Genomic DNA, 14,987 nt, shown 5'->3' with positions numbered 1-14,987 from the left:
TTCATTTTTATTTTATTTTTAGGCAAGACGCGTGTTTTGATTGTTTTATTGCTTATTTTTTTTTTTAAACTAAAATTTGAGGAATATTTAGCGGTCATGTTTAGCAAGTCGAGTGACAGACACGCAGATTAAGCCTTTTGAGGCTTGTCTGAATTAAAGTTGCATCCCTTCGTTCCACACGATTATCTCCCTTGAATTGTAATTGAAGCGAAACCTAATGCACTCTTCGTTGTTCTCTTCCGATGAAGTGTACTATACAGGCTAAGGAGAGAAACATCTGTGACACCAACAATTGTCATAGCTTTAGTCACTATCAGGAAAACAGTTTGTGATATCTTCAAGTTTTATTTTTCTACCGTCCCTGTAAGGGAGATAACCGAAGAATTTTGGTTATCTCCCTTACTTCATACACTAACCGAAATAGCTGTATTTCAGTCTTACCGATTTACCCCGCAAAATCAAAATAACTGCAACCCATCTGATAAATGATCCCCGCAAGGTAGGGTGGCTGCTGCAATGGGTGTCGCTAGCCATTCTCCGCGGCAACACCTATGCAATCATGTCCGCGAGGTTCAGCTAAACAAGTCGTTTGTTTAGGGGTATACGACCCGCTACTTCCCCACTTCTGCGGCGAGCTGGTAGAAACGTTAGCGCGCGAGGCGAAATGCTTAGCGGTATTTCGTCTGCCGTTACATTCTGAGTTCAAATTCCACCGAGGTCGACTTTGCCTTTCATCCTTTCGGGGTCGATAAATAAAGTAGCAGTTTCGCACTTGGGTCGATGTAATCGACTTAATCACTTTGTTTGTCCTTGTTTGTCCTCTCTATGTTTAGCCCCTTGTGGGCAATAAAGAAATGTATTTTCTGCTACTTAATTCCGCCCACCCCTCATTTTTCTTCTTTATTCCCTTGGTGAGGTAGTTATGGGGTGTGGTGGGTCTCTATAATTTGATCTTTTATAGCTTTTTTTCTTTCTTTTCTTCCTGTAAAAATACGTTGTTAATAAACATTTCATACTGAAGACTCAAGCAATTGATGTTTGTATCACTTAGGAATTTACCTTAATTATGATAAACCTTCTGGACAAGAAACAAGCAGAGTATCAGGCTCAGCATCTATTATCTTTCGTTTCGATCACTAGACTGCGGTCATGCTGGGGCACCACCTTGAAGAATTTTAGTCAAACAAATTGATCCCAGTACTCGCCTTTTTTTAAGACTGGTACTTATTCTATAGTTCTCTTTTGCCGAACTGGTAAGTTACAGGGGACATAAAACGGTGGCCAGGTATATATCTATATCAATCTTTGTGTCTGTATTTGTTACCACCTGGCCAAACATGAAAACACAAAGAGAAAACACAACAACGCGAGGACGTGAAACAAATATAGTAGTATTGGACGCTCAGGAAGGAAGGGAAGAAGGAAGGTTTTACGTTTCGAGCGGAGCTCTTCGTCAGAAACACGGGAAAAGGAAAGATCCAGAGAAGGGAAGACGGGGGGAAAAATCGCCAACGGTACACACGTGGTCACATATATATATATATATATCCTCATCATCATCATTGTTTAACGTCCGCTTTCCATGCTAGCATGGGTTGGACGATTTTGACTGAGGGCTGGTGAACCAGATGGCTGCACCAGACTCCAATCTTGATTTTGCAGAGTTTCTACAGCTTGATGCCCTTCCTAACGCCAACCACTCCGAGAGTGTAATGGGTGCTTTTTACGTGCCACCGGCACGGGGGCCAGTCAGGCGGTACTGGCAACGACCTCGCTCGAATCCTTTTACACATGTCACCAGCACAGGTGCCAGTAAGGCGACGTTGGTAATGATCACGATCGAATGGTGCCCTTTTAAGTGCCGCTGGCACGGAAGCCAGTTGGCTGCTCTGGCAACGATCACGCTCGGATGGTGCTCTTGGCACCCTACTAGCACGGGCGCAAGTGCCAGGAAGGCGACGCTGGTAAAATCACGCACGAATGGTGCCCTTTAAGTGCCACTGGCACGGAAGCCGGTTGGCCGCTCTGTCAATGATCACGCTCGTATGGTGCTCTTTGCACCCTGCCAGCACGGACGCCAGTCATCGAATTTGATTTTGATTTCGATTTTGCTTTTGATTGATTTCACTTGCCTCAACAGGTCTTCGCAAGCAGAGTTTTAGTGTCTAAAGAAGGAAAAGGTACGCATAAGTAGGCTGGTTACGCCCCTGGCATAGGCCATGAGATTATGGTTTCATTTGGCTTGCCGGGTGTTCTCACGCACGGCATATTTCAAAAGATCTGGTCATTTCCTTGGTGAGGCCTAGAGTTCGAAGGTCGTGCTTCACCACTTCATTCCAGGTCTTCCTGGGTCTACCTCTTCCACAGGTTCCCTCAACCACTAGGGTGTGACACTTTTTCACACAGCTGTCCTCATCCATTCTTGCCACATGACCATACCAGCGCATCTTCTCTCTTGCACACCACATCTGATGCTTCTTAGGTCCAACATTTCTCTCAAGGTACCCACACTCTGTCGAGTATGCACACTAACATTACACATCCTTCGGATCATGCTGGCTTCATTCCTTACGAGCTTACGCATGTCCTCAGCAGTCACAGCCCATGTTTCACTGTCATGTAGCATGGCTGTTTACACACATTCATCACACAGTCTACCTTTCACTCTGAGCGAGACCACCACCACCACCAGGTTCCAATCTGATTTAGCATCATTTCTACGGCTGGATACCTTTCCTAACACCAACCACTCCAAAAGTGTAGCGGGTGCCAGTTACGTAGCACCGGCATCGGCCATGATTACGATCTCACTTGGTTTGACGGGTCTTCTCAAGCACGACATATCGGCAAGGAGCTCGGTCACTTGTCATTGAATCCGTGAGGCCCAACGTTCGAAGATCATGCTTCACCACTTCATCCCATGTCTTCCTGAATCTACCTCTTCCACAGGTTCCCTCCAGCGTTAGAGTTCGGCATTTCTTCATACAGCTGTCCTTGTACATACGCATCATACGACCATACAAGCACAGTCAGCTCACTTGCACACCACATCTGATGCCTCTTATGCCCCACTTTTCTCTCAAGACGCTTACACTTTGTAGTGCATTTACACTGACATTACACATACAGCGAAGCATACTAGCTTTATTTCTGTCAAGCCTACTCATATCCTCAGCGATCACAACCCATGTTTCACTACCGTGTAGCTTGGCTGTTCGAACATAGGCATCGTACAATCTTCCTTTCAATTGCATGAATAAAAAGTCGGAGGGAGACGGGATAAACTACCTGCATCAACTTGCTATATAGGCAGGTAGTAAATTTACCTTGTCTTTATTCTTAGTGCAAATTTTGAAGAGTGCAGTTCGATTTTAACAGTTATTTTTTCAAAGCTATAATGGAAGTGACAAAGGAGCATGTTCGTCATATTTTGCTTTATGAGTTCAATAAATGCAACAACACAACGGAAAGTGTGAGATTAATGCAGTATATGGGGATTAGGCAATAAGCGCAAGCCAATGTCAACAGTGTTTCCAGAAATTCCGAGCCCGAAACTACAGCCTAGAAGACGAGCCTTGCAAACCCTGGTGAATAAAATCCCATCGTAATTGTTGAGGAACTAGCAGAGAAGCTTGGATTTGGTCATTCAACCATTAATCAATACCTGCGTGCCATCGCAAACGTTAGCAAATTGGGTCAATGGGTTCCTCGCAAACTTTCCGAGTCTTATTGTGCGCAGAGAGTGAATGTGTGCTTTTCTTTGCTGTCACGTCTCACGAATGAACCTTTTCTGGACCAAATAGTGACTGGTGACGAGAAATGGGTTCTCTACAAAAATGTCAAGCGCCGAAGACAGCGGGTAGGGAAAGGAGGAACACAGACACCCCAGACTATAGGTCTTCACCCACGTAAGATGTTGTTATCTGTTTGGTGGGAAAGGTTTAGTCCACTTTGAACTTTTAAACCCAAACCAAACGATAACAAAGATCTACTGAGAACAGCTTGAGCGGCTTAAGTCAGCGCTAGAAGAAAAACGACCATCTTTGGTTTCGAGACGAAAGGTGTTCTTCCATCAGGATAATGCTCACTGACATACAGCGAGGATGACATTCCAAAGGCTGGAGCAGTTTGAATGAGAAATGATGTTCCACCCACCATATTCGCCGGACATTGCTCCATTTGATTATCATTTACTCTGCAGTCTTCAAAATCATTTGGACGGAAAAAAATATGAATTCTGTAGACAAGGTCAGAACAATACTGGAGGAGTATTTTTTGTCACGGCCAAATGAATTTTGAAAGAGGGGCCTTGCATGTCTTAGATGGAAGAGCATTGTAGAAAAGGAAGGAGAATATATTTAGATTAAAAAAAAACTTTGTTTATCTTAATTTTGAAAAATAAAAGAAGTATAAAAAGAAACGCATTATTTATGGGATGACCCAATATATGTATATAGGCATGGCTGTGTGGTAAGAAGCTTGCGTCCCAACCGCATGGTTCCAGGTTCAGTTCCACTGCATGGCACTTTCAGCAAGTACCTTCTACTACAGCCTCAGGCCAATCAAAGCTTCGTGACTGGATTTGGTAACCAGAAACTGAAAGAAGTGTGTGTGCGCGCGCACGCATATGTGTTAGTATTGTCACAGCACCAGTCACCAAGAGCACCAGATGCTTTCAGCCTTATTGGGCTTTTTCAATTACATGAACACTCACAGCCAGCCATGTGCCTTGACAAGAACGTGTTACCCCCAGTATAGGAGACAGTGGACAACACAATTGGTATATCAAGTTTCGGGCATCTTGATTGGGTTTTGGATAGAAAATTCACAAAAAAGTCACTTCTATTGATTTTTTTAATGGCCTTGCGAGGTGACTGGGGAAATGTAAAGATGTGCACGACCACCCTTGGACGGTCTTCAATGACCATAGAAAGTGCGAGCCCACTAACTGAAAAATTGTGGATTTGTATAAAGGACACGTACACACAGACAGACATTTGCCATTTATATATAGAGAGATATTTCATTGGAGATATCAAAGCAATAATCCAATATGGCCAATAGTTGGAACCAATAAAAGAATTGTTCTGAAAAAGAAATTTTTTTTTAAATGACAAATGGTCATTCATATATCATTAATATTAATCAATTCTCAGTTTCATCTTAATTAATTAATAATTAGTCCCTCACACAGGAATGGAATATTAGACAAGAATTTTTCCAACTAATTCAAAAACTATCTACTCTCTAATATATTACAGCTAATTAATTTAATTTCCAACTGCAAAAGATAAAATGAAAGTATATATCAACCTTGTGGATGCATGTGGCCTAGTAGGTAAGGATGTTGGACTCATGGTCATAAGATTGTGGTTTCAACTCCATGACTGAGCAATGCATTGTGTTCTTGAGCAAAGCACTTCATTTCATGTTGCTCCAGTACACTCAGCTGGCAAAAATGAGTAATTCTGTGACAGAGCAGTATCCCATCCAGTGGGTAAATATATATACGCCATGGGATATGGGAAACCAGCCCTTATGAGCCCATCAGGCTCAAAAAGGATGCATTTTATATATCAACATCAGCAGGATTTGAACACAGCCCTTCAAGATTTCTGTACAAATCTATTATAATTTCACCAATGCATTCCTCCATTCAATGACTGGAAAAATCCTTGCTTAACATCATCATCACCACCACCATTTAAAATCCATCTTCCATGCTGGTATAAATTGGGTGGTTTGATAGGATCCAAGGAGCTGGATTACTGAATCAAACTCTGTCAGCTGGTTTGTAATGCCAACCACTTTTTACAGAGTGTACTGGGTGTTTTTTTTTTTTTTATGACACCAGCACTAGTGAAGTGACCAAATAACTATTAATTATATAAACTGAAACTGAGAATTTAGTTAATATTCTTATAAAATACTCAGATATATCAATAATATTCTGTCATGTATTTTTTTTTTATTTCTTTTTAAAATTATTCATAAAAAAATTTTTTAAATTTGGTTTTTTAAATTTGGTTTCAGTCAAATTAACCATAAATCAGATTCTATCACACATTGATGAATTCATTCATTGTGGTCAAGTTTCAACTGGTAATATTCTGTTCATGTTTCAGTTATTTACATGTTTAAAAGACTTCATTTTTTTTTCATACAGCTCAAATCAACCTTTTTGTTACACAGTCTTTCTTTTAATTAATCTTGAAAATAATAAAAAATTTTGCAAAATAACTGGTGTTTGGAACATAAATTAACATAAAATTTTGATGAAAATTTTTAACCCCTTGACAACGGTTGACGCAAATATGCGATCACATTTTTGCTTGCCTACCCACAGTTAACGTAAATATACAATGTAGAGCTGCCCTACATCTATCACAGACTTTTTAGCAGCTAACGTGTATTTATGTTCGTTATTGTGTACTTTATCTCTTGAGGTGCACACGTTCACTGTCTTAAATATTTTAGGTTACGTTCAAGTCATGAGACTAGCAGTAGACCAATGACATGCGGATACTTTACATGCATAATACCGTGTTTTGAGTTGTACCACACGCAAGCGATTTTCTGAACTTGAGCAGAATAACTCGTGCATATCATATGATAAATAGCTTCACATAGTTCGTTTTCATAAACCGGTAAACGTAAATGTACGACGCTGTGTTATTGTAACGGTGAACGTAAATAGACGTGAGCTCGTTGGCACTTGTGTGTTTGTGTGGCCTCATTAGATAAAAAAAAAACCAGAGCAGTGTCTCGCATGCTTCGGGTAATACCAGCGTCAAGGAGTTAATTTAAATCACTTTCAAACAGGAAGTTTGTATCACTGAAGCAGGATAGTCATGGATGGGTTAGTATCAAAAAGGGTTGATACACTTATCCATCCCAGTACATTACATTCTGCATGACAAGATCAAACTGATGCTGCTATTTTCACTGCAGCTCACATCAAACTCTAAGATTCTCCAATCAAACAATTCATTTCACATATTTTCTTTCAATTTACTCAATTAAAAATAAATATATAAAAATATTCGGATCTTTTCGATTTGAACAGCAGTTTTTTCTAGTGGTGTCATATGAAATTGCCACCCATAATTATGACCCTAGAATCGATCTATTGCATTTCAATCTCTTTTAGGGTTAGGGTTAGTTAGGGTTAGGGGTGGAGGAAGGGTATCTTTTTTTCTTCACAAATGTAAATAAACCCAATCTGTTTCTTAAACGAGGGACATATTCATACGGCACAGAATGCTTTTTAACTCAATAGACGTCACTGATTGGTTGAAATTGAAGAAAAAAAACAACAAATATCTTACAAACTATAGAATTTTCTCAATAAAGGCAAGAGAAAAAGATGTTTTATAAACACATTCTACCAGTATACGAAGTTTAAAATTTTTTAATTACCTAGAAATTAAGTTAAAAACTGCCGTTCAAACAGAAAAGATCCAAATATTCTTCTAATTTAGTTTTGGTTTTGATTCTGTCTTTTCCAAACTATGTTTGCACAGTTCATAAAAATGAACTGGCTTCAAATTAAAACAATGTCCTGCATTTTTGCTTTGATCTGTTTTTATATCTGAAGACATCTGATGTTTGGTAAAATCAGATCTTTGATTTTGTGATGAACCTTGTTCATGGCAGAAAGTTGTTGGTTCTAATTTACAGTCTTTTAGTTCTAGCTTTTTAGCTGATGCCAAACTTGTTGCCAAGTTTACATCATCCACATGTGAAGAGCACAAAGACAAATGATTAATTCGTGTATGGGATTGATTGATGTCATTTAAAACAGTCTTGCTAATTTTTGATGGTGGTGATAAGCTATTTGATGATAATGATTTTGAATTAATTAGTTCCTCTGATAAAGGATTCAAAGTTTCACATAGGCGCTCTTCATTGTTTTGTTTTTCATCTTCCTCACCATCAAAATCGGTCGTGTTACTCAAAAGCAGATGCTTTTCTCTGCAAGAATTTAAAGATTTCTCTTTACTGTTTTCAACTTTTTCCACTTTAGGTTTCTCCATTTGTGCCACAGAACAATCCTCGGGAGAAGCTCTTTCAAATTTGGCAGCGACAAATGTTCTGCAAGCATCACAATAACGTTTCTTCTGGACCAATTTCTTGATGTCTTCCTGGATGTCTGCAGGAGTTTCTTTCAGTAACTTCTTCAAATTTTGTTCATGAAAACTTACAAAGGGACAACCATCAGTAGCAACCTGAAGGAAATTAAAATGAAATAAAAGACAATCATAACTGGGCTCAATGTAAAATAACGAATTTTCTATGGAGCTTAAGAAGTTCACTTCAATGGCAGAAACGTTAGCACACCGGGCAAAATGCTTAGCAGTATTTCATCTGCCATTATCATCTGAGTTCAAATTCTGCTGAGGTCGACTTTGCTTTCATCCTTTCAGGGTTGATAAATTAAGTACCAATTTCTTTACTACCCACAAGGGGCTAAACACAGAGAGGACAAACAAGGACAGACAAATGGATTAAGTCGTAACTGGTACTTATTAAGGCGTAACTGGTACTTATTTAATCGACCCCGAAAGGATGAAAGGCAAAGTCGACCTCAGCGGAATTTGAACTCAAAACGTAGCGGCAGACGAAATACCGCTAACACATCAGAAACACGGGAAAAGGAAAGATCCAGAGAAGGGAAGACGGAGGAAAAAAAAATCGCCAACGGTACACACGCAGTCACATATATATATATATATATCATCATCATCATCATTTAACGTCCGCTTTCCATGCTAGCATGGACTTTGCCTTTCATCCTTTCGGGGTCGATAAATAAAGTACCAGTTTCGTCTGGTGTGCTAACGTTTCTGCCAGCTCGCCGCCTTCAGTTATGCACTCGGGTCAATGTAAACAACTTAATCCCTTTGTCTGTCCTTGTTTGTCCCCTCTATGTTTAGCCCCTTGTGGGCAATAAAGAAATAAGAAGTTCGCTTCCCAAACACATGGTTCCAGGTTCAGTCCCATTGCGGAGCATCTTCAGCAAGTACATTCTACCATAACCCCAGGGTGACCAAAGTCTTGTGAGTGAATTTGGAAGATGGAAAATGAAAGGAGCTCATTATATACTGTATTTTCTGGCATACAAGTCAATATAGTATAGAATATAAACATGTAGTGTAAACATTCAAACAGCATTATCTTTCCAAATCTTGCTACATTTCCCATGGAATTTTTGGTTCTCCAATGTCATCGTGGGGTGTAAACCAGCCTACCTTATTTTTTGGCTGTAAATTTTGATATGAAAAGTTTGACCTGTATGCTGGAAAATAAGGTATATGTGTATGCGCTGTAGGTGTGTGTGTGTGTTTGTCCTTCATCGCCACCTGACAACAGGTATTGGTTTGTTTACACCCCAGTGATTTAGCAGGAGACCAATAGAATAAATACCAGGCTTAAAAAAAAGTACTAGGGCCAATTCATTTGACTAAAAAATACTTGAAGGTGGTGCCCCAGCATGGCCATAGTCTAATGACTGAAACAAGTAAAAGTTAAAAGATAGCAAATGCGAAAGAAAATAAAATAAAAAGTAAAGTATAAAAACAATGGAAAAAGCAATTAAAAAAACCCAGCAGAATGTGAGAAGAATAAAGAGAGAGAAGAGCAAAGAAAAAGAAAAGGGAAAGCAAGTAAAAAAAAAGAAAATCAGAAAACAAAGGACAGTGGTGGACATAGAGGGGAAAAACAAAGGAACCATCAAATTCTCAGTTAAAAAACTTGTCTTCCCTGTCATGCCAATAAGGCTCCTTCCCACTGATTGTTCCTCCTGTTGTGCCGAGTTCCAAGTTAAGGTTTCTTCCCATTGTTCTTTTCTTTGCCTGCATGGATTGAACAGAATTCCTTGAGGTAGATTTTCTGTGGTCAGATGCTCTTCCTGTCACCAACCTTCACTTGTTTGTAAGGGAAGGTAATATTTCTTCATGGCCAGGCATGTTTTTCAAGGAAGACTGGAAACAAATGACATGGCTTGTCAACAGGGGTGGTCACAACTACCTTGAGATGCCAAGACAATGAGAGTGAGAGAGGGAGGGAGGGAGGAGAGAGAGAGAGAGAGAGAGAGAGAGAGAGAGAGAGAGAGAGAGATACACAAGTCTTTTTTTTTTTATACTTGTTTCAGTCATTAGACTGCAGCCATGCTGGGGCAATACCTTGAAGAATTTATATTTGAATGAACTGACTGACCTTAGTACTTATTTATTTTTAAAGTTTAGTACTTATTCTATCAGTCTCTTTTGCTGAACCACTAAGTTATGGGGATGTAAACACATTAACACTGGTTGTCAAGCAGTGGTGGGGGACAAACACACACACACATACACATGACAGGCTTCTTTCCGTTTCCATCTACCAAATCCACTCACAAGGGTTTGGTCAACCCAAGTCTATAGTAGAAGACATTTACCCAAAGTGCTACACATTGGGACTGAACCTCCAACCATGTGGTCAGGAAGTAAACTTCTTACCACAAAGCTATTAATAATGATAACGAATTGATTGCATACAATGCTCAGGTGCATTAAAACTCATCAGAAAAAGAAGCTAATAAAGCATGAACAATACATAGTATACAGCACAGGAAGTGAACATTGAATGAGTCATTAAAAAAAAAGGTAGGTGGACATCAGGTGTACTGTTGGCGAATTTCAGGGCCATGGAAGTTTTGACAGATGCAGTGACCTAACACTTGCTAACAACTGATGGAAGTAGTTTATTCCATGCTTCAGCAATTCTGAGTGAGAAAAAAATTTTTTTTTTTTAATGAGATAAAGAGAAATAAAAGAGAGAGGAAAAGAAAGGTGTATAAATGAGAGTGAGAAGGTAAATGAGGGAGTTAATACCTGGATGTGAGAACAAGTGTGGGCTCTGTAGTTAACCCGTGAACCTTCTAAGCCATAGAGATGTCGAATGTTATACACGTAGCGTTTCTCATCTTTGTGCCAGGTGTGATTGCAACTCCCTGCTGTCTTAGCATCGGCACACGACTGGGAGTACTCGTTTCGCCAAAACATAATTGCTTCATGAACTGGCAGACCTGCTTCCTTTAAGAATAATGTGTAACGGATCTATTGAAGAAAACAAAAGACAAAATATAAAAGGCTGAAAACATTTAACTCCTTTAGCATTTAAACCAGCCATAACCGGCCTGAATATTCTACCTGCTTTATGATCAAAGCAGTCAGATTTGGCCTCTCAAACCTACCCTACAATGTCAGTCTAAAAATTATCTGAAAGCTGAAGGGTCAAATGTCCGAGATGAGTAATTGTTCATAAGATTATATAATTTTTCAGGCTTGTTAACTCCCTCTTTTAAAGGAAGGAAGGAAGGAAGGGAGGGGGAGGGCGAGGAAGGAAAGAAGGAAGGAAGGAAGGGGGGAGGGAGGGAGGAAGGAAAGAGTGCTAAAAAGTTTCTGGCTTTAAGGTTATCATGAAAGGCTGGTTGAAGGTCCAATCTTCCAAGTTCTTTTACAGGGCTTAGAGAAATTGAAGGACCCCTGCAATAAGTGTGTGAATCTGAGACGGGAATATGTTGAATAAAATTATAATTAACTGATCCTTCTGTATTTTCTTTTAGCCAAAGCCAGGAACTTTTCAGCACCCCATTGTAGATATCTCTCTCTTACATGTTTGTCAATAGACTGTGGCCATGCTGGGGCACTGCCTTGAAGAATTTTTAGTCAAATGAATTGACTCCAATACATATTTGTTGAAGCCTGGTACTTCTTTCATTGGTCTATTTTGCTGAACTGCTAAGTTACAGAGATGTAAATACACCAACACTGGTTGCCAAGTGGTGATGGAGGGACAGACACAGAAACAAAGATACACACACATATACATATTATGGGCTTCTTTCAGTTTCTGCCAACCAAATCCACTCACAAGGCTTTGGTTGGCCTGACGCTATAGTAGAAGACACTTTCCCAAAGTACCACACAGTGAAACTGAACCCGGAACTATGTGATTAGGACACAATCTTCTTACCACACAATTACACTGACCTTGCCATGAGGAGTGGAAAATTCAAAGTTTTTGGACAGAGCTCTTTGGGAAAACTGAAAGGAGTGAAATTAAGTAGTCTCTTTCATTGATTTCTCTCCTTCCAACTTCTGCTTGAAGAAAAGCTCTTTCCAAAAACATTAGATTTTTCACTCATCACGCCATCATCATCATCATCTTTTAACGTCCGCTTTCCATACTGGCATGGGTTGGATAGTTTGACTGAGGACTGGTGAGCCAGACGGCTGCACCAGGCTCCAATCTGATCTGGCAGAGCTTCTACAGTTGAATGCCCTTCCTAACGCCAACTACTCCAAGAGTGTAGTGGGTGCTTTTACTTGCCACCGTACAAGGGCCAGTCAGGTGGTACTGGCAACGGCCACGCTCAAATGGTGTTTTTTACGTGTCACCTGCACAGAAGCCAGTCCAGCGGTACTGGCAACAACCTCGCTTGAGTGTTGATGTTCACGTGCCACCAGCACAAGTGCCAGTATGGCAACGCTGCTAATGATCACACTCGAATGGTGCTTTTTATGTGCCACCGGCACAGGAGCCAGTCAGCGGCCCAGGCAAAAATCATGCTCGGATGGTGCTCTTAACATTCCTCTTTATAGATTTTAGTACATAATATAAATCTTGATGATGGAGACCAACAGCAGCCTCATAGGAGTCGGTTTGATCACATACATATATCATCATCATTTACCTTTCTATTTCACATGTGGGCATGAGCAGTTATAAATATATATACATGTGTATGTGTGTGTGTGTTTCCCCACCCACCACTTTGCAGCTGGTGTTGGTTTATTTATGCCCCTGAAACTCAGAAGTTTTACATGCTAGCATGGGTTGAACAGTTATAAATGAATATATAATATATATATATATATATATATATATATATATGTGTGTGTGTGTGTACGTGTGTGGGGGAGAGGGAGCATTTGTGTTTGTCCCCACATACCAGTTGACAACTTGTGCTGGTTTGTTTATGTCCGTGTAACTTAAAAGTTTGGTAAAAGAGACTGATAGAATAAGTACCCCACTCCCAAATAATAAGTACTGGGGACAAACAAATTGACAAAAAAAAAACCCTTGGTGCCCCAGTATATCCACAGTGCAATGACTAAAACAAATAAAAGATAAAGAAAAAAAAAAAAACCCATCTTACTCGAGCATGGTGTTTCAGTCTGTGTTTGGTCCGCAGCTCCCTGTGGAGGTACGACATACAGGGAGGGAAATACTTCTCTTCAGCATCAATTATGTCATGAGACAAACTACTGGCAGTTCTGCTGCTTTCACACTGCAGACATTTCAACTGGAAATATTTCTACAAACAGAAACAAACAATAAATAACAAAACAAAAAAAAAATAAATAATAAATATCTATTTATTTTTTTTTATTTATGCGCCCTTTTCAAGCCTAGCCAGGCTCATGGGCCCGGTTTCCGTGGCGTATGTGTTCCTCCCACCCCCAGCTGGACGGGACGTCAGTCCATCACAGCATTACTCAAGAAACAGGAAGAAAGAGTGAGAGAAAGTTGGGGTGAAAGAGTACAACAGGGGTCGTCACCACCCCCTGCCGGAGCCTTGTGGAGCTTTAGGTGTTTTCGCTCAATAAACACACACAATGCCCGGTCTGGGAATCAAAACCACGATCCTCTGACTGCGAGTCCGCTGCCCTAAAACCATTCGAGTGAGGTTGTTGCCAGTACTGCCTGACTGGCCCCCGTGCTGGTGGCACATAAAAGCACCCACTACACTCTCAGAGTGGTTGGCGTTAGGAAGGGCATCCAGCTGTAGAAACTGCCAGATCAAGATTGGAGCCTGGTGCAGCCATTTGGTTCACCAGCCCTCAGTCAAATCGTCCAACCCATGCTAGCATGGAAAGCAGACGTTAAACAATGATGATGATGATGATGATGTTTATAGTCTCTAGCTGCATGTGCCACTTGATGGTATCTATTTACAACCAGGTGGATTAAGACAAGATTGCAAATTACAGATTAGTTCAATCTACAGCCAGGAGTTTGACAGACACACTTCCCACTCAGCCAATGGATACTCCATTTAGTCAAACAGACACTCCACCAATCACAGCTGTGGGTGATAAACCTGTAAATGCTCTTACCTGGAGATTAGCAAACAGTTTTTCAATTCTTTCATCGATGAGGTTCAATAGAATCTTCTGAAACTGCTGCCGACTGGATTCCAACATAAGCTCAAAGAGTGCCGTCATGACATGATGCAATCGACAGAACGGAACAAGAGCATCTCCTCGTTCAAGTCGTACTCTCCTTTCAGACACCAACTTCAAGACATATATGAAAGGAATACAAAAGTAGTCAGTTTTACATCCGGAGTAGTATTTGTCAATGACACTGGCCCACAAGCCTCCACAGCTCTCTGCAATGTTCATAAAGACTTTTAATACACCTTCAAAAGATAATTGTTTTATGTTTTCTTTCTCTGAGATGGTAGCTGCAGATTTCCAAACTGGTTTAAGAGAACAAAAGATCTCTTCGGGTTTCATGCATTGGAATCTAAAGTTGAAAAGACTTGTCTCGGCTTTCTTGAATAATCTCCAGAGCTCAGCATCTTTAGAAAAAGCCATTCTAAGTATAAAGAGAAAACAGAGTGTCACAATCAGAATGAAAGTAAGAGGGAAGGAATTTACAAAACAATAATAGACAACGGAATATTGGGAGTAATATATTTGACAGCATAGACATGTGGCTTGATGGTTAGGGTATTTGACTCACAGTCATAATGTCATGAGTTCAATTCCTGGCTGTATGTTGCGCCCTGGTAAAAACAAATAGTACCTTATTTCTTTATTGGGGCTTTTTAAGGGGCTAAACATAGAGGGGACAAACAAGGGCAGACAAAGGTGTTAAGTCGATTACATCAGCCCCAATACGTAACTGGTACTTAATTTATCGACCCCAAAAGG

The 14,987-nt window shown here is 40.2% G+C and overlaps 1 protein-coding gene and 2 long non-coding RNA genes across 4 annotated transcripts in view; 2 read left to right on the top strand and 1 right to left on the bottom strand.

Moving 5' to 3' along the window:
• The first annotated feature begins 1,800 nt into the window (after positions 1–1,800).
• On the top strand, positions 1,801–2,009 carry LOC118765773. The gene is made up of 2 exons (XR_005001650.1): positions 1,801–1,846; positions 1,881–2,009. It is a non-coding gene; the product is annotated as an uncharacterized LOC118765773 (long non-coding RNA).
• A 4,686-nt stretch (positions 2,010–6,695) lies between these two features.
• The window catches only part of LOC118765774, a 17,753-nt gene continuing 9,461 nt past the window's right edge, over positions 6,696–14,987 (top strand). The window contains exon 1 of the long non-coding RNA XR_005001651.1: positions 6,696–6,707. This is a non-coding gene — a long non-coding RNA (uncharacterized LOC118765774). The remainder of the gene's footprint in view (positions 6,708–14,987) is intronic.
• LOC115218389 (DNA primase large subunit) overlaps positions 6,799–14,987 on the bottom strand; it is a 13,870-nt gene continuing 5,681 nt past the window's right edge. Inside the window, exons 3-7 of one of the 2 annotated variants that reach the window (XM_029788175.2) lie at positions 14,166–14,649; positions 13,205–13,363; positions 10,875–11,099; positions 7,471–8,228; positions 6,799–7,045 (exon numbers count right to left, since the gene is read on the bottom strand). In XM_029788175.2, coding sequence (XP_029644035.1) covers positions 7,473–8,228; positions 10,875–11,099; positions 13,205–13,363; positions 14,166–14,649 — 1,624 coding nt within the window. In that variant the 3' untranslated portion in view covers positions 6,799–7,045; positions 7,471–7,472. Of the gene's footprint in view, positions 7,046–7,381; positions 8,229–10,874; positions 11,100–13,204; positions 13,364–14,165; positions 14,650–14,987 lie in introns of those variants that run through there. The other variant, XM_029788176.2, reaches the window with a different exon arrangement.

This window comes from Octopus sinensis, linkage group LG13 (genome assembly GCF_006345805.1).
Source record: "Octopus sinensis linkage group LG13, ASM634580v1, whole genome shotgun sequence".
NCBI classification, from domain to species: domain Eukaryota; kingdom Metazoa; phylum Mollusca; class Cephalopoda; order Octopoda; family Octopodidae; genus Octopus; species Octopus sinensis.
The sequence above is the reverse complement of the archived record's forward strand: the minus strand, read 5'-3'. Positions and strand labels throughout refer to the sequence as shown.